The sequence below is a fragment of the Danio rerio genome, chromosome 3 (genome assembly GCF_049306965.1).
Source record: "Danio rerio strain Tuebingen ecotype United States chromosome 3, GRCz12tu, whole genome shotgun sequence".
Taxonomy (NCBI): domain Eukaryota; kingdom Metazoa; phylum Chordata; class Actinopteri; order Cypriniformes; family Danionidae; genus Danio; species Danio rerio.
The window spans coordinates 14,654,922-14,675,246 of NC_133178.1; the positions used below are offsets into that span (position 1 = coordinate 14,654,922).

Here is a 20,325-nt window from a genome sequence, read left to right on the forward strand (position 1 = left end):
TGTGTTAAAAAATTAACAGGCACCAGTTTTTTAAGGCATATCTATACAACTTTTAACTTTACAAGTGTTAAAAAACATTAATATTTTGTGTAAAATCTTATTTTTTCCTAAAAAGATTTTTTTTCTGTAACAAATGACAACATTTTGACTCATTTTCATAGATCTTCGTAAAATAAAACAGATATTTACTATTTACTCAAACTTGTACCAGTTTTTCAACAAGAATGAAAATATAAATCTGTAAACGTAAATCCACACATATTTGTCTGATAAATCTCTTTCACTAAACGAAATTCAGTAACCGTTAAACTCTTTTTTTTTCCAAAAACAAAGAGAAACGAAGATTTCGATGAACACCTAGGTCTTCTTTTAATGTATACGATAGTTCCATGAACTATTATTGTTGTTGGTTTTATGCTTTATGAATGAATTTTCCGTCTGTGCTTATCTCATATAACATCAGTTTATCTTCATTTCATTTATTTCAAATGCTGTGGTCATGTTCCTTTGGTTTCTTTAGTGTGCATGCTGTGAGCTCTTTGTTTTCTTCTGCACCAGATTCATGTATTAATTTGCATGCTCACAATCCCAGTGAGTTTCTAGACATTCTGCTTTCTGATTGGTGGATTCTGCTCTGTTGCAGCCAATAAGGTGTCGCCTACATCATCAGGAGGCGTGATCCATGTATATGCAGATGATAGCACCTCAGAGAAGAGCAGCTTCATCCCATACTGCTCCATGGCACAGGCGCAACTCTGTTTCCATGGACATCGAGATGCAGTCAAGTTCTTTGTGTCAGTGCCAGGTTAGTGTCAGTTATGTCCTTATTTAATCTAAGTAAATTGCAGTAATAGTAATAATAGTAATACAGAAAAAAACTATTTAGTATAACTTAATCTGTTGACGTTATGTTTCTAGCATGAATTGTTAGCATTTTAGCATGTTACCTTCATGTTTCTAGCATGTTGATGTGTTTCTAGCATGACACATTTAGCACTGCTAGCATGCTGTAGTAGTATATTGGTAACATGTAACTAACATTATTTAACAGTGTTTAACCACTTTGATAGCATCATTCTAGCATAGAATAGAATTCTAGCATAGAATGATTTAGCAACTGCTAACATGTTTCTAGCATGATTTAGCACACATTTAACAATGCTAGCATGCTGTAGTTGTAGAAGTATATTGGTAACAAGAATTAGCTACTGCTAACATGGTTCTAGCATGACTTAGCACGTTTAAAGCCTGTTTTAGTACATTTCTAGTATAACTACAAAACTAATGATGTTAATCTGCTCTTAACATGTTTCTAGCATGACTTAGCACACTGCTAACATGTTACTAGCATGACCCAGCACACATTTAACACTGCTAGCATGCTTTAGTAGTATATTGTTAACATGTAAGTAAAATGTTTAAAGTTTGTTAGTTTTAACAATTCGATAACATGTTTCTAGCATGATTTAGCACACTGCTAGCGTGTTTCTAGCATGACTTAACACACGTTTAACACTTCTAGCATGCTGTACTAGTATATTGTTAACATGTGAAGGGGACATTATACTGTCAGTGGGCGCCATCTTTCGGATGAGATGTTAAACCGAGGTCCTGACTCTCTGTGGTCATTTAAAATCCTTTTTTTCGTAAAGAGCAGGAGCCCTTAATCAGCCCTCCCAATCATCCCTATCCACTGAATCAGCTCTATCACTGTCTCTCCACTCCTCCAATAGCTGGTGTGTGGTGAGCGCACTGGCGTTGTTGTCCTGTGGCTGCCGTCGCATCATCCAAGTAGAGGCTGCACACTGGTGGTGGTGTGGAGAGACCGCCCCCCCCCCCCCCCCCCCCCCCCCTTATGATTGTAAAGTGCTTATACACAATAAATGTGCTATATAAATACACCTTACATTACATTATATGTAACTAACATGATTGAGCACTGTTAATGTTTAGCACTTTGATAACATTAAGTTTCTAGCATGATTTAACAAGTGCTAACATGTTTCTATAGCACAATTGGCACACATTTAACACTGCTAGCATGCTGTAGCAGTATATTGTAAACATTAACATTATTTAAAACTGTTATTGTTTAGCACTTTAATAACATTACGTTTCTAGAATGACTTAGCACGATTAATATTACTAACATGCTGTAGTAGTGTATTGTAAACATGTACCAAACATGATTTAATACTGTTAATGTTTTAGCACTTTGATAAGATTACATTTCTAGCATTATTTAACATACCGCTAGCATTTTTCAAGCACAATTTAGCACGTTTTTAGCATGTTGATTTCTTGTACAGTGCTACATTGAATTAGCCTTCTGACAGCATGTTGTCGTAGTGTTTTTCTTGTATTATTTTACACTATCAGAAATATTGTAGCAATTTTCTGGCATAATTTAACACTCTGCTAGCATATATTTACAGCGATTGATTTAGCACATTTTCATCATGTTTTTGCTTGCCTTTGCTAACGGAAAGTAAAATCCCCCCCCCGCCATGATATGCATGATATAGTTCTTCTGGAAATAATTTGGTCAGTCATAAACGATCTGATGTTGTGTGTTTTTCAGGCAATGTGTTGGCCACACTGAACGGCAGCGTATTGGACAGCCCATCAGAGTCTCAGGGGTCCTCGGCCCCGGCAGAAACAGAAGCACAGAGTCTTCAGAATGTGCTGGTGCTCAGCGGAGGCGAGGGTTACATTGACTTCCGCATCGGTGAGAAGCAAAAACAACACAAGCTAAATTAGCATGCATGAATGTCAATCACATGCCAGTGTTTGTACATAATCAGAAAATTATTCAGGTGCAATCATGTAAGTATTTAGGTGTGCGCATAGATTCGTCTCTCACATAGGACACTCATGCAAATTGGATCTGAGGGGAAAAACTCCACTAAAGGCTTAATGTTTTGCATAGATTGTGGTGTTAAGAAAATCGTGTATTCTTTTTTTTACCAGTCTGTATTTGAGAGTGTTATCAGTTATGGATTATAATGTAATCTTTCTGTAAATTTGAAATTAAATATGTTTAAAATTGTCTGAAATGCTATGAAACTTATAGGACTGAAAACCAGCACTGACGCCCCATTCACACAGGGCGCCAGCTTCAACGCTTCCCATTCACTTTGAATGGATGACGTCAGGCGTTGCCAAACTGCATTGTGGATCCGTCGGTTGCCGCTTCAGAGGCGTTACTCGCTGCAGAAGTTGGGACTTGCTCAACTTTTCAAGCGCCGACAGAAGCATCAGCCAATCAGATCGCTGTATGCAAATACACCACCTCAGACAGTAGCCAATTGCTGACTAATTTCATTGGCCGATGCTGCTATGACGATCGCGTCTGCCCCAACTTCAGACCTTCCCCCTTGTCAAGCGTTGACACTGAAGCCCCGTGTGAATGGGATGTCAGACTCTACACTTTAAATAAAGGGAAAAGCTTGTTGATGCTAGTGGAATAGCCTCAAAAACTCATTTATTCCAGTGTCAATTAGACTGTTTTAACACTAACAAAGGCTCTAGAATACCCAAGAAGTGTCACTCGTATAGTTTTGAATGGGAGAAAGTGTAACGATCAATATGGTGAATGAAGCCCCGCCTTTTAGTACAGGAGCCAATCATCGATCGATGTAGACTGACAATTCTCCGTGGGAGGGTCTTGGACCAGACGTGACTTTCTGCAGATTTCGTGGGATTAGAACGTTTAGAAATGAAACTAAGATAGAGTTGTTTTTTACTTTTATTCGTGACTCCTAATATGAAATTGAATCGTAAGCAAGTTTGGAGAATTTTATGTTTTCGCATTCAAACAGAATGCCTGAGCATACAAACAACAACTAATCCTAACTGACATGTTTCTCAGGTGACGGTGAGGATGACGAGACGGAGGAAGCAGACGACGATGAAGCTCCTCAGATGAAGCCAGCCTTGTCTAAAGCAGAGAGGAGTCATATCATCGTCTGGCAGGTTTCTTATGTTCCGGAGTGATTTAAACAAACACCTCCTGCCTGTACCCCCCGCCCCCTATAAATTCCCCTTGTCCCAAAGACAAAGTATGAGTCCTTTCTGTAACTTCGCCCCACGCTCCGTAACAACCACGGCCTTGTAACTACCCCTCTTTAAACTCTTATATTGACCCCATTAGCCTGTATTTCCCTCAATTATAACTACCTTTAATCCACCTCATAACGTTTCCCTCCAAAAACACACACAAAGATCAAAACGTCCTGCATCTTACTACTGAGTTCAAAGGAAATGCATATAAACAGCTTAAACCAGAACCAAAACTAAGTTCCTGAAAGAACTACCCAGTTGTTTTTCTTTTTTGCCAAATAACCCTGACCTTTATCTGTACAGTCCCTCAGCACACAGCTCACTGAATCAGGAGATCATCCTGGAAACACTGGTGTACATGCAAACAAGAGGGCAAAACCAAGAGAGCTCAATATGTAAATACTGGATTGAATCTTGCACTGCAGAGAGAAATGTGAGGCAATAGATGAGGATAATTAAATGAACGATCGGGATCGGCTGGAAGTCTTGCACAACCCAAACATGTTTCAGTGTCATCTAAAATATTGTAAACTAAAGAGATAGTTCATCTTAAAATGAAAGATCTGCCATCGTTTATTCATCATCAACTTCTTCCAAACTCATTTACTTCTGTTAAACAAAGGAAGATATCTGGAAGAATGTCACCAACCAATCAGATTGATTACAATAAATACCATGGCAGTAAATGGGTGGCAAGCTTTGTTTGGTTGCTGACATTCTTCCAAATATCTTTCTTTATATCAAAAAAACGTGTACAGGATTGGAAGAAATGTGAGTAAATGCTAGAATGTTGTTTTTTGGGGTGAACTATCCCTTCATTTCTTTTAAAGCTGGGGTAGTCTGCCATAGTTTAGTTGCAACCCTGCTTCAACGCACTTCCCTGTAGGTTTCAAACAAGCCCAAAGGATTTAATTAGTTTGATCAGGTGTGTTTAATTAGGGTTGGAACTAAACTGTGCAGAGCTGCGGCCCTCCAGGAATCGAGTTTGACACCTGTGCTTTGAAGCAACATCTCTTTAACCCCAGTTGCAGTCCTTTATTTATTGTTCCGCCTCAGTGAGATGTGTGCTGACTGGATCTGCTGCCTTCCCTCTGGGATAGTGAGCATGAGGTAAATCGAAGCCTTTGATTGGCTGTCGGTCTGACAGAGATGGACATCCCGCCCAATCGCCTTGTATGTAAATCATCACTCTGTGTTCTCTGTGTGGTATTAAGTATTAAGAAATAAACGTTTATGTGCTGAATACGTCCGTCTAAAGCGGCATTTTTTATTAAAACGCTGTCATCGTTTTGTCACTTAAAATACTCTAGATCAGCGTTTCTCAACCACGTTCCTGAAGGACCACTGGCTCTGCACATTTTCCATGTCTTCTTAACCAAACACACCTGTTTCAGATCATCAGCTCATTAGCAGAGACTGAAAGACCTGTAACTGGTGTGACAAAGGAGACCTCTAAAACCTGCTATGCTGGAGGTCCTCCAGGAACGTGGTTGAGAAACACTGCTCTACATGACATGCAGAAAACAGTATTAATTGTCACTTTTTTCTGTTGTCCACAAAAGATATTTTGAAGAAAGCTGGAAACCTGTTACTATTGACATCTATAGTAGGAAAATACTTTGGAAGTCAATTGTTACAGGTTTTAGAGGTCTCCATTATCCTGGACCAGGCCGTATCCTGAGCAGATGCTGTGGTGGTCATGGCGGAGTGGAGAACATTAGACTCATTTCAGATCGATCTCATGGGCCAGCCTGAACACACGCCGGTGACCTGCTCACACCTGCAGTTTCTCCACGATGGACATCCAGCGCCTAGACTGCAGCTCTGCACAAGATTTTTGGCCAGAGGAGAAATGGCCCAACTGAGCCTGGTGCTCTCAAGGTTTTTTTTTTTTTTTTTTTCTTCACTTTCGTCAATTGCTCAGGGTGTGCGCAAGATCTTAAAATGTCTAAAATCTCAAAAAACAAATGTTAAGCCTTTAAAAAAAATCTGTAGGTCTTAAATCTTTTTTTTTTTGGACAGGTCTTCATTTTCCTTTCTCATGTATAACTACTTAATCTGGCCAACACCCATCCAATCAGGGCTTGGCATTAACACCCGCCACATGTGGCTAGATTTCAGATGTGACCGGTTAGACAACCACTCCTACTAGCCACTTTAGCTGGTTGAAGATCATTTTTAATTTGCCAGTGGTGGCTCTTCAATTAGAATTTTAGGTCATGGTCGTTTGACAATATCCGTGCAAATGTGATCTTAGAAACAAGAAGCAGCGTGACTGATAAAAATAACTGCGTGAGCAAAAGCAAGCAGATGAATACCAAATGAGAGTTTGATCACACGGCGAACACCCTCACTCGCTGACGAGGGCTTTAGTGTCGCACACACAGCTGATATGATGCAAGCGTTTTTAAAAAGCATGTGCGCTCTCATTTTGTTGCGCGAAGCAGCAACCATGCCCGGAAACGCAACTGGAGTGATCAGTTCACTTTGAAAAAGACAGGAAAAAATTCCTGCTGCTTTAAAAATACCAGGATTTTTTTGTAAGCAGCAGCGCTTGCCGCTTTCGCTTTAACCGTTCTTGGAATAGATCAATAATGGTCGTAACGTAATCATGTGCTAGTGATCTTTTCATTATCGCACATGGAATGTTTTTCACCTGCTTTCTTTTGCTTAGTTATGTTTATTAACCCCTTCACACCTGAATTATGTTCCAAATTTAAAAAAAAAATTGGGATGTCATGTGATGTCCATTGTAATGGACGCAGGGTCTGAAGGGGTTAATGTGCTTTAAATGTCATCCTTTACAAAAACATTGCTTTAGTAGGAGATAACTCTCCATTTATATATAGTTTTCTGACCTTTAGCTGGGACCTTATCTGGAACTTTTAGCTTGGACAGATACTGTGTATAGTTTTAGATACATGACACTATTTTTTTAAAATGTCAATTGTTTTTTTAGGAACATTTTTGTTTTTGATATATTTTGTTTTTGTTTTCACACATTTAAAAAATGTGGCAATGAACTAACTTTGTTGTGGCCAGAGAACAATTAGGTGAATCCTGGTAAAGCTCATACACAACACACACACACAAAAGTTGAATGAAATGCAAGTGGACATAACAAATCATTTAAATCAAATAAGTCAAATTTATGCATATAAAATATATTTTCGCTACAACAAACTTGTGGCTAGTGGCGAGGGGCTAGCAAAATTGGAAAACTACTAGCCACAATGGCTGGTGATCAAAAAAAGTTAATGTCAAGCCCTGATCGCATCCAATCACAGACAAATCATCTCAGTAAAACTTTAACTTTTTGACACAATCGACATTGTAAAAGCGCTATAGAAATAAACATGAATTGAATAAAACATGAAAAAAAAATCATGATTTCGAACCACTTAAGGTTTCAAACTTACATTTTCATTTTTGTGTGAGCGGCCCCTTTTATTGTGATTATAAAATACAATTTACACCAATCACTTCATTTATTCCCTCTTTTTAGTAAATTATGACCCTGTTCAATTGCGTTACCTATTTCTGATTTAACCAATGAGGGAAACAATGCAACACATTTCTATATTTTGTACAAAATTAAATGCAAAGACATTTACTTCCCCTTTACGTGGTTATAAACCAAACATTTCATAAAACGGCTAAAGTCTTACCAATCTCAAACTTTTAAAAGGTAGTTTTAGTTTGCACAAATAATGGATTCAAAGTCAAAGTGAGAGTAATAATTTATTAAAGTAAGGCGGCCCTTTGGTCAGGTGAGTTCCAACCACTGAAACAAAGCATTATGTGATGTTCAAGTCAGTTATCAGAGCATGCTGGCCCTTCATTCGTTATTGCTGTCATGAGTCCTGATTAAGAAGTCTTGATTTGGAAATGTCGTTTTTTTTTTTCATAGTGCATCAAGATGACAAACATGTCTATATCAAAAGTTGGATTTAAAAATGTAAACAGTGTCTTTCAGATGGATGTAAACACTTTAGTGCAGGATTGACCAACTTTCTGAAAATGCAAACTAAGCCTAAATACACGTTTACAAAAGCAGTAAGTAAGCCGCACATTCAAGCTTGACCAATAATTGGATTTCAGATCATTTACCTTGTCAACATAAGCCAGCGTTTTTATATTTTGGTCACTCAATAGCTCGTGCAGAGCTGACTTTGATAAGCAGCTATCAGATAAAGCTGTCTGTGTGTTTAATGATGAACGCAAGAGTGTTTGATGATTGATTTCAAGCGTAGATCCAGTGCTGACCGCACTCTTCATAGCAGAACAGCTCATGATCCTCGAACCACAGGGAGATTTCCCGAGCAGCACTTTCAACAGAGTCACTGCCGTGAATCACATTCCTGCACACAGGAAGAACAGAACAATTCATGCAAAATCTTCAGACAGAAATAAACACATTCACGTCACACAACACAGTCCAAAATAACCTATAAACAGTACATCCAAAAACATCCATCTTGTTATGGATCTATCTATCAATCCATCGATAATGGATCCAATCCTGGTGTTATTCTGTAGTCAGATCTGAGTTTCAGCAGTCATGTCAAAGCAGTTATTAAATCAGCGTACTGTCATCTCCAAAACATTGCAAGAATTAGATGCTTTGTTTCCAGTGACCCATGGCAGAAGTGGAGACCCAGGTACACAATTACAGAATATGTTTTTCCATCATTTACAGGTTTTACAATGATGTATGTTTAATTTTGAATTTAAAATTATTTATAGTTACAAAACTGTCATTAAGGAACAAATTATTTCTTTTATAACTGGAAAGTAATATTGAAACCTATTTGTTGATACTGATGCCTGTTTTTCTACGCATGATTGGTGATCATAGTCAGGAATGTTGGACCATTATTGCCTTTTGTCATAAGTAAATGACAGTAAGTGTGCTTTTATTCTTGCCATAATGAAAAATATATCTGTTGAGCAACTCAATTATATATGTAGTCATTAATATTTTAATAAAGTTTAAATAGGTAAAACTGTCTGAGATATGAACAAAAGCAACTGAATCATCAAAGTTTGACTAACAAAAAATCTTGAATGATTATAAAAATCCTTCAGTCATAAAAATAATTAGTTTTAAAAGATTATTTATGATATGACACATTTCCGGAAACTTCCTACTCCTCCGTGTATCCGTCAGACTTTACAGTCACTTTCTGTTGTCATTTTAAAGAATATTACAACAGTGAATTCGGCAAGTATAAAAACCTCGTCCGTTTCGCAAGGTACACACGCACTCAGCGGAGGTGTGCGATGCGGCACCAGGCGAAAGTATAAATCCAGCTTAAGCTGAGTGATCGGGGGAGAAGGGCCTTAGTCAGAGAGCTGATCAATAACCCGATGGTCTCTGTCTGAGCTCCAGCGAAAGATGAATGCATCAATGTACAGAGACATCCTGAATGTAAACCTGCTTCAGAGTGCTCTTGACCTCAGACTGGATCGAGGGTTCATCTTCCAGCAGGACAATGACCCAAAGCACACCGCCAAAATATCAATGGAGTGGCTTCACAACAGCTCCATGAATGTCCTTGAGTGGCCCAGCCAGAGCTCAGATCTAAATCCTATTGATCATCTCTGGAGAGATCTGAAAATGGCCGCACACCATCCCTTCCCATCCAACCTGATAGAGCTTGAGAGGAACTGCAAAGAGGAAGGGGCAACAATTCCCAAAGACAGCTGTGCCAAGCTTGTGGCATCATATTCAAAAAGATTTGAGGCTGTAATTGCTGCCAAAGGTGCAACGAAGTATTGAGCAAAGGCTGTGAATACTTATGTACATGTGATTTTGCAACAATTTAAACAAATCTTTCACATTGTCATTATGGGCTATTGTGTGTAGAATGTTGAGGAAATCCATTAATATAATCCATTTTGGAATTAGGCTGTAACAAAGAAATGTGGAGAAAGTGAAGTGCTATGAATACTTTCCGGATGCACCTTGATATTTGGCAATTTTTACCAGAAAAGTTATAGAGTTATCATATTTATTATCATTAAAAATCTTATCTTTTTTTAATCCTTGTTTGTTAGTTTGTGGTTTTTATTTTGTTTATTTTTAATGAATTGTTTTTGACAAAAAAGCCTTTGTTGCTGAAATGAAATTAAATAAATATATAATTAAGATACAGCATTCAGCTTAAAATGCTATTCAAATGCTTTCCTAGTTAACCCAGTTAAGTCATTGGACAACAGTGGTTTATTCTGTAGCCAGTTGGGGGAAATAAAATTTAAGGGGGCTAATAATATTGACCGTAGCTGTTTTTACAATAAATAAGACATACTTTTTAAAATTCCAGACTTTCTTTAGAATATGTTAGGAAATAGTCTAACCTCTGTTAAACATTACTTGGGGAATATTTAAAAAATTATTAAAATCTTACAGGAGAGCTAATCATTTGGTCTTTAACTGTTTATATCCATCTTCTGTTGCTCAGAGAAAACTAATATTTTAAACTAACTGAACCACAAAAGGATTATAAATGACAAAAGAAAAGACTTTACAATAAAACCCCATTAGCAAACATTAATAATGCATCCATTAACCATCCTCAACAGTGGGTAAAAGACATTATTTGTAACAGAAGTTACTGTATTAGATGCTAATTTTCACTTAAGAAATACTGAAATTTTCAGCTCAATTAAGTAAAACCTTAAGAAATTTAAACAACCTAAGAGTAACAAAAGTCCTTCCAAGCAGGTCTCATTTGTGTCTGCATAAATAAAGCAGTGAAGTCTTACTGTAACAACACTGTGCATGTTGTAGGCCAGATTAACATTCAAGCATGAGATGCAGCATCATAAATGTTTTAAAGAAGTATTCTGTGTGAACAGCTCCTAAAGTTAATTAATAATTAATTAGCATTTATATCAGCCAACACATTCATCTATTATCCATGCATCTATTAACCCTCATTGCATCCATCTTCTATCCTCAATGCATCCATCTAAAGCATGCACAGACACACTAACCTGCCCACTTCCACACAGTAGTCTCCTCTGATAGTGCCTGGCAGGGAGTCTGCTGGGTTCGTCTCTCCAAGCATTTTTCTGGCCGTCTTCACCACATCCAGCCCCTGCCAAACCTAACAAAACAACAACAGAAGGCTCTAGATGCAAACACTGAATGCATAACTTTTGGATGATGATGAAGATGATCTTACCATTGCAACAATGGGTCCAGAGCTCATGTATTTGACCAAGCCGTTGTAGAAAGGTTTCTCTCTCAGCTCCCAGTAATGCTGTCTGAGCTGCGCCTCTGATGCCTGAACAATAAACACATCATCTTAATATGTAATACATTACTCATCTATATGTGACCCTGCACCACAAACCAGTCACGAGGAGTGATTCTTATGAATTTAAGATGTGAAAGCTGAATAAAGCTTCCCACTGATGTATAGTTTATAATAGGACAATATTTGGCTGAGATAAAGCTGAAAATCAGAATATTGAGAAAATCGTCTGTAACCCTTGTGTGCTGTTGGGGATATTTTCATACACTCTGGGGGGATTTTGAGTCTTAATTTGGCCACAACTTTCTCTGTGCTCTGGCTAGCGGAATGATTTTTTAGTGACTAATCTTATTTTGACACATATTTTGGGAAAATGCTTTGAAAATTTCAAAGAATTCAACAATAGACTTTGGGCTTATTGACTACCCTTTCGGTATGTTGGGGCTGTTTTTGCCCCATTGACTTATCTCCGTAAAGATGGCCCCTCACCCACCACAAAAGGTCAGCAAAAAAGTCTCATTTGTTTGTGCTGCAAAAATACTAATTTGTGCTGTTTTAGTTTTTGAGATATTGAAATAAAATTTGGAAGTCATGCAGGCGCATGTCAGTGGTGGATGTACGGGTGGGGGCTGCGTGACCGCTAAAATAATGACCAGCAAATGTTACTTTAATATCTCAAAAACCAAAACAGCACAAACAAAAATGTCTGCAACACAAATGAAGCACAAACATATGAAATAATTTGGGGGGAATTTGGATTTCGGAGTGTGTTGGGGAGGGGGTTGTGGTTGGTGGGCGTTAGGGGCTCGTGACGTCATCGGCCATGTGTAATATTCCATGTGAAATATTGTTATTAACAGAAACAACATCATCGCCCATAATTAAATGTCCTATTTTAATAACAGAAAGAGCACAAACGGAACTTTGCTGATGCTTTGTGTGGCGTGGGGGGCCAACTTCACTGAGGTCATTGACCTCCATTATAATGAGATTTTTGGATTGCAAAGCCATGACAGCATATAATCCTGCATTCTTGATTGTTGCTGGTTTTCCCTGTTGGGCAGAGTATAATTTATTATTTTTTATTGTTTATCATCAGTTGAGTGCAAAAAAAGCTTAGTTTCTATCCTTTGCACACTTATCTTGTTATGCCCAATAAAATCTAAATAAGCAGCTCAGCTCTCAGAACATAGTAAACACAGTCAATTTATTTATATACACACTATAATCTGCTGTTTTACTCCACAGAACTACCCCTATGAAGTTGGGACCCCAGAAAAACAAATAATCCCCAAAACTATGCCATTCGTTTGTGCTACATTTGTTGCAAAAATTTGAGTGCTGGTTTGGGGTCAGAGATGTTAAGCATTGTTTTTTTGACCGTGTGACGTCACTTTCCACCCCATGTTGCTCAAACGACTTCGACTTGTGCTGGATTTGTGCTAGATTGTGCTGTTAAAACAGATAGATATAACCAAAACATTTTGGGAGTCGTGACGTCACTCTTCACCCCAGTCACAGCACAAACGAATGACACCTGTTTTGTGCGATTTAGAAAATGTGGGGTGGAGAGTGACGTCAAAACTCCTGAAATATTTTGATAGGGCAAAATCTAAACAACAAAAACAGATACAGTTTTTATTTTAACGGCACAAATCAGCACAAACAAATGGCACCAGTTTTGTGCGATTAAGAAAATCTGGGGTGGAGAGTGACGTCACGGCCTCCAAAATTTTTTGGTTAAATCTAAACAACGAAAATAAACAAAGTGCTTGTTTTAACAGCGCAAACGAATGGCACCAGTTTAGTGCGATTTAGAGGAAATGGGGTAAAGAGTACTGTTATGGCTCCCGAAATATTTTACTTGTATCTAAACGAGAAAAAGAGATACAGTGTTTGTCTTAACAGCACAAACTGAGCACAAACCTGTGCTGATTTGACGTCGTTTGAGCAACAAGTTCACACGGTCAAAAAAATAATGCTGAATATCTCAGCACAAATCAGCACAAATGAATGGCATAGTTTTGGGGATTACTTGTTTTTATGGAGTGCCAACTTTACAGAGGTCACAGAACTCCGTATAAAAGCCAGAAACTTTGTTTGCACAGGCCTATTTAAAGAAGTTAATGCTGCCAACAGATAATCACCAGTACAAATGACACATTTGACCTCTTCCCAATAGAGAACACCACCAACATTCAAGAATGCGGGATTTATTTGGTGTCACTGCAAACAGAATGTCATTATAATGGAAGTCAATGGGGCAAAAAAATCCATGAAAACAGTAAGAAAAGGGAGAGTGGCTTTGATCAGTACACAAGAGATAAAGTTGTCCAAATTAGGCTCTTGGCAAAGCATATCACGAATCAAAAATTAGGCTTTAATATATCTACAGTAAGAAATGTACAAAATGTTGATCTTTACTAAATATTCTAATGATTTTTGGCACAAAAAGAGATAATTTTGACTAACAATGCATTGTTGGCTTTTCCTACCAAGCATGTATATTATATGCAATCTTGTTCACAACAGCATGAGTTGTTTTCCATTGTCATTTATTACTGTATGTATTTATTGCTGAACGCTTAGTGAAGATGCTGTATTAGGGTTCTCACCTGCAGGAGCTTCATGCCGACCAGTTTAAAACCTTTGCGTTCGAATCGGCGGATGATTTCACCCACCAGTCTGCGCTGAACTCCATCCGGCTTCACTGCCAGGAACGTGCGCTCATTTGCACCAGTCCATCCTGTAGGAAATAACCCAAATCAAATCCTTTTAAAAACAGCAGTGAATCCTTACGTTTTTTTCACACAGGGATTATTATAATAAAGCATTTGTTGAAGCTTTATAAACCATAAAGCTGCAAAGTGAATCACAACATCTGAGATGAAGCCAAGTAGTCTTTGAAAAGTGGACAGAATGACAAAGGTGCAAGACTGTGACCTTGAACTACAAACCTAAAAATAATGAAGAAATCTAGTTAATCATGCTACATTAGTTCATGTTAACATCCAATAAACAATACAATATTTACCTGCATACTATGCATTGACTAATGTTAACAAGCACAACTTTGGACTTTATTAATGCATTAGTAAATGATGCACATGTGTTGTTCATGTTAATGAATAGATTAAAGGTGCCCTAAAATGAAAATCTAGGTATACCAAGGCATAGAAGAAAAATAAAAGATCAGTATAAGAAATCTGGGCAACTGTGAGCCTCAAGACACCCCTGTTTCCTCGTTCTCATGTGTAAAACTCCAGTGGACAACAGGCCAATCAGAAGACAAAACAACAAGAGTGCAAGACTCGCAGGCCATGTCCTCTGCATTTGCATGTCTACCAAATTTGGGTCGTTCATAAAACACCTGACGAGCAGCCGTGTCATCAAGCTCATTAATTAAATCATTAACATGCACCCCTCAGGCTGTGTTTGATAAGCAACAATGATTTCTAGTGAGACAACAGACATTTTTAAGCATATTTATTGTGAAATTTGATGCGTAGGTCACTCACATCAAACAAATCACTCAGCTCAAACATCATCTGTTCTTGCAGAGGCTGATATTAATTCCTGTATTTACTTTTACTATAGCTTCCAAATAAAACACCATACATTTCAATCACTCTCTTTTGTCAAGTTTAATTATCATTTAGCCTTTATCCACAACAGATCTGGTGTGCAAAACAGGTTAACATTACTCTGATTGGGTTTATATTTGTTTATCATGCTGTGTTTGTGTGTGTGTAAGCAGCACGTCAGAGCAGAGCTCATTAATATTCATGACACAGTCCATACATGGTCAATCATGGACCTTCTGAACTTATGGGTATTTTATGAAGTAATAAATGAGCTTATAAAACTGTCTTAGAGATGTTTTTAACTAACCGAAACCATAAACCGATGATGTGGATATCAGAGGACAATTTAACTTATTAAACCAAAGCAGTAAATGGCACATTTAACTAGCAATAACAAATGGAACTTTGTTGTAAAGTGTGACCGAAATCTAAAACTTTTCATTAAACATTGTTGGTTGCATCTGTAAAAAAATATATTTCAGGTTTGATTTACAGTTGAAGTCAGATTCTGAATTTCTGTTTAACAGAGAGCGAATTTTTTCTAAACATAATAGTTTTAATTACTCATTTCGAATAACTGATTTATTTGATCTCGGTCATGATGACAGTAAATAATATTTGACTAGATATTTTTGACTAGACACTTCTATACAGCTTAAAGAGACATTTAAAGACTTAGCTGGGTTAATTAGGTTAACTAGGCAGGTTAGGGTAATTAGGCAAGTTATTGTATAACGATGGTTTGTTCTGTAGACAATCAAAAAATACAGCTTAAAGGGGCAAATAATTTTGACCTTAAAATGGTTTTTAAAAAATTAAAAACTGCTTTTATTCTAAACGAAATAAAACAAATAAGACTTTCTCCAGAAGAAAAGATATTCTCAGACATACTGTGAAAATTTCCTTCCTCTGTTAAACATCATTTAGGAAATATTTAAAAAAAAGAAATAAAATTACAAAGGGGGGGCTAATAATTCTGACTTTAACTGTAGCTAAATATGAACATCAGTGATGAGACAATGAATGAGTTTTTCCCCCAATAATCTATTCTACTTCACTACTCACTCTTAAATCCCATTGGTCAATTTTGGCAATCATATAATAATAATGGTAGTTTAGTACATAACTGCGACTGTGGTCTGTTAATCTTCAGTCTCTATATATAAAATCAATTTAGATCATTTAAAAAAATACCAAATCGGAAAATAAATATAAAGTGTATTTCCTGTGTTTATTTACTATAGATACATTTAAATTGATTTGTTTAAATAAAATCCAACATATACACAAATATATATATATATATATATATATATATATATATATATATATATATATACACACACATTTCAAAATAGATCTGCATATTCTTAATGCAGAAGAACAAAAAAGAAACAACATGGCACATGTCATTTTAATATCCTATTAATATCAGAGCAATAAACCTCTTATAAGCTCTCGTCATCAGCCTGTACAGGTCACAAACATACTCAAAGGTGAATCAGAGCACGTCTATGTGCATGTTAAATTAATATTTTTTAAATTAATACACCAATAATTAATTAATTATTTTTAAATAATACAATCTTACACACAGAAGTAGTCAATAATGATATTAGCACACCGTCTCTGCTCGAGGACTCTGCAATGAAGACTGCACTGAATAAAATAACTATAGATTTATTACAGAGCGCGCAGGTGTTAATTCTGCATACCTGACTCAATAATCCTCGCGTGTTTTGTGGCTAAATCCGCGAGCTCTTCTGCATCAGATAATGACCTTTTGGAGTCCATTATAAACGTGTGTGTGTGTGTGTGTGCAGGTTTCTAGCGCGAAACGGAGCCTTAGCTGACTAATCAGAGACGAGTACCGCGCATATAATTACCGAAGAGCCAATAACAAGAAGGCAAGCTACATTAGTAATAGGATCAAGCCAAGAACGTGAAGAAAACGCGTTTTAGTGAGTGTTTTTATTATTTAAAGGCTGTGAATGTTCAGGTTAGAGAGCAACGTATAAGGCCAATTTATAAACAGTATATTAGGAGTAACGACACATTTTTAAGACGTGACGCCAACTAACCTACTTATGCAGCGCATTGACGTGAATGGGCCGCATGTTAAAGTGAAATACTTCAGTTAACGTAAGTGTATGTTGATGTCATGTCTTTTCTAAAGCACTTAAATAACTTACATTCACATAAAAAGAGGTTATATGGACGTAAAAAGAAAACAACATAACATTCATCTGGGTCTGGGTAGTTAACGTTAGCATAGCAAACAAGAACAAAGCTTTAACTGTTAGACATGAGCATCTTGACGAAATACCGTCACTTCAAATTGAGTTAGCAAGCGAAACATATCGGGCTCCTTAAAGAGACATCTTACCTGGCTTGAAGATGTTCGCAAATATGGTTAAGCAAAGTATGATCATCTTCTCCGTGCAGGAATCCTCAAGAGTTTTCGGCAGAAAGGAGGAGGAGACGAGAGCGCGCGCTGATGATGAGTGTCGCTAGGTGACATGCGCGTGCGCGTCTCAGATCCACACTACATAGAAAACACACGGAAAGTGAGTATATTCAGGACTTCTCCAACCTTTCTTGTTTTTGTGATGTTTGGTACGTTTCAAGTGTATTACAGCCTTACTCCCCCGTACATCTGAACGCGTCCAAAAATCTGAACAAAACAAATATACCATCATGCATGTTTAGTGATTTAGACCAGACGACCAACACACATTCCGTTTAACAACACTTTATATACGAAATAATATTAATAATAATAATAATGGCATTCACAGAGCCACAAAATACGAATTCATTTTCATTTTGTATCTTTGTATTTTGCCACTTTACATCAAAACTGTTTTAGCCATTTTTGGCAAATTTGAGTCATTTAATGTATGATAAAACTGTAGGACGATCACTTGTACTTATTTATATATTGTAATTTTACTACAATTGAGCGCCAGAATAAGCACATTGTACATAAATATTTTTTCATTCATTTATTTTAAACTTATCAGCTTTGTTCCTTATTAATCTGGGGTGGCCACAGCGGTATGATTCACCAACTTATCCAGCATATGTTCTACGCACTGGGAAACACCCATACACACTCATTTACACATACACTACGGACAATTTAGCTTATTCAATTCACCTATTTGGCATGTCTTTGGACTTGCGGGGGAAACCGGAGCACGAAACCCACACAAACACAGGGAGAACATGCAAACTCCACACAGAAATGCCATCCGACCAAGCCGAGGCTCGAACCAGCAACCTTCTTGGTGTAACGCGATCAAGCTACTCACTGCACCACCGTGATGCCCTGTACATGAATATGTTAGACGAAATGGAAAATTTCACCCATACTTCAACATTTTATGTTTACAAAGTAAACAACTGCTTTTAACATGAACCTTTTGAATAATAACATCATTTTTGTAAACTGAATTTAACCCTTTAACAGGCATCATAACCACCCTGTTGACCTTTTATCCATAGGCTATCATTTTTATTTTAATTGCTCGATTTATCACAACTGTGTCAGCATATTGTTCAATACAAGACAATATTTTCGAGGAATGTACCTTAAAGGGTTAATGCAGACACCAAAATGGGAGACACCTTGTAATTGGGCCACATATTACTAAAGACATTGATGATCCACCCATTTTAGAAAAGCAATGCACATTTTAAACTGTAATGTTAAAACAAATATATAAGTAAAATATGTACAGTTGAAGTCAGAATTATTCGCCCCTCTTTCTTTTTTCCCCCCAATTTCTGTTTAACGGAGAGCAGATTTGTTCAACACATTTCTAAACATAATAGTTTTAATAACTCATTTCTAATAACTGATTTATCTTTGTCATGATGACAGTAAATAATATTTGACTAGATATTTTTCAAGACACTTCTATACAGCTTAAAGTGACATTTAAAGGCTTAACTAGGTTAATTAGGCAAGTTAGGGTAATCAGGCAAGTTATTGTATAATGATAGTTTGTTCTGTAGACTATTGAAAAAATATAGCTTAAATGGGCAAATAATTTTGACCTTAAAATGGTTCATAAAAAATTAAAAACTGCTTTTAATCTTGCCGAAATTAAACAAATAAGACTTTCTCCAGAAGAAAAAAATATTATCAGACAAACTGAAAATTTTCTTGCTCTTTAAAACGTCATTTGGGAAATATTTGAAAAAGAAAAAAATTAAAAGGGAAGCTCATTATTCTGACTTCAGCTGTATATTAGCAATTCCATGCACATGTCAATCTTGCCATGAAAATTAATAAAGTTTTTACCAAAATAGAGAAATTATTTTTACATTTTTGTGTAAGCAAGTATTTTACAGTACTTCAAAAACTACTCAAAAATCTCTGTCAGTGTTTTTAAACTATTATATCTGCTTTACCAAAGTCACACAAGTGGCAATTTCACATCTGTCACACCCATAACGGAAAAGTGTCAGTAATTTGAACAAAGTATGTTGTACACTGCAAACCTGCAGACTTTTTTTGGTCATATACATAATGCATGTTTATTTACCTCATTAAAAATATAAAATATGTTTACAGATTGATCTTTTTCTGATCCCGTAACTCTTTATGTTTTGAGTTTTTACTGCAAATGTCATCTATAACGCTGGAATTGCTCATATATAAATTGAGAAATGCTTTTTTTTAAATATAATTCCAAATAAATAAAGTATATTAAAGTAATATTAATCAATTAATATTGTTGGAAATTATAATCTGAATATGTTCTTGACTTTTACAAAAAAAATTAAAGTTTATTTAAAATTTTAAGAAGTTTTTAAAGAGGTTTTGATTAGTGCTGCATAATATCGGAAAAATCTGATATTGCGATCTTTTTTTTTGCGATAAATTGTTACATGAATATTTTCAGAAGATAGTTTGAATATTATAATTGGACGGCTTTCTGGGGAGTCAGGTTGAGTAATTGAATAATCACAATGCAAAAAAATAATAATAAATAATAAGCTTTTCTTACTTTTTGTCTGGTTTCTAGTCCGAATATAAAAATAATCTTAGAGCAAGTAAAAATATTGTTTAGTTTTCACCATCAGAACAAAATAAGTGAAAAGGAAGAGGCTTTTTTCTTTGCTTGTTTTGAGGAAATTATCTGCCAGTGGGCAAGTGAAATAATCTTGTTTTCACTTTGAAATGTAGATGTTTGGACTACAAACAAGACATCAATTCTAAGTAAGAAATGTTTTCTTGCATAAATCATATAAATTCCATATAAATACAGTGATTAAATACAATTCTGTAGCTCCTGGTCAACTATAATTCAGACTGGACATTGCATATTGCGATATCAGTGCTGTAATGGTATATTGTGCAACCCTAGTTTTGATGCATATTTACAAACTACAATAAAACACCAATA

The 20,325-nt window shown here is 36.4% G+C and overlaps 2 protein-coding genes across 52 annotated transcripts in view; one reads left to right on the top strand and one right to left on the bottom strand.

Annotated features, from left to right (window-relative positions):
• The window catches only part of mapk8ip3 (mitogen-activated protein kinase 8 interacting protein 3), an 88,546-nt gene extending 83,239 nt beyond the window's left edge, over positions 1–5,307 (top strand). For 32 of the 50 annotated variants that reach the window (XM_073935067.1, XM_073934984.1, XM_073935013.1 and 29 more), the window contains 3 exons: positions 644–805; positions 2,582–2,728; positions 3,872–5,305. In XM_073935067.1, the coding sequence (XP_073791168.1) occupies positions 644–805; positions 2,582–2,728; positions 3,872–3,996 (434 nt within the window). In that variant the 3' untranslated portion in view covers positions 3,997–5,305. 50 annotated transcript variants of the gene reach the window in all.
• A 2,477-nt stretch (positions 5,308–7,784) lies between these two features.
• On the bottom strand, positions 7,785–17,396 carry nme3 (NME/NM23 nucleoside diphosphate kinase 3). Of its 2 annotated transcripts, none has more exon segments than NM_130928.2 (5): positions 7,785–8,423; positions 11,062–11,174; positions 11,253–11,354; positions 13,940–14,070; positions 17,295–17,396. In NM_130928.2, coding segments are annotated over 5 exon segments (510 nt in total). In that variant the 5' UTR covers positions 17,341–17,396; the 3' UTR covers positions 7,785–8,305.
• Between the last annotated feature and the right edge of the window lie 2,929 nt (positions 17,397–20,325).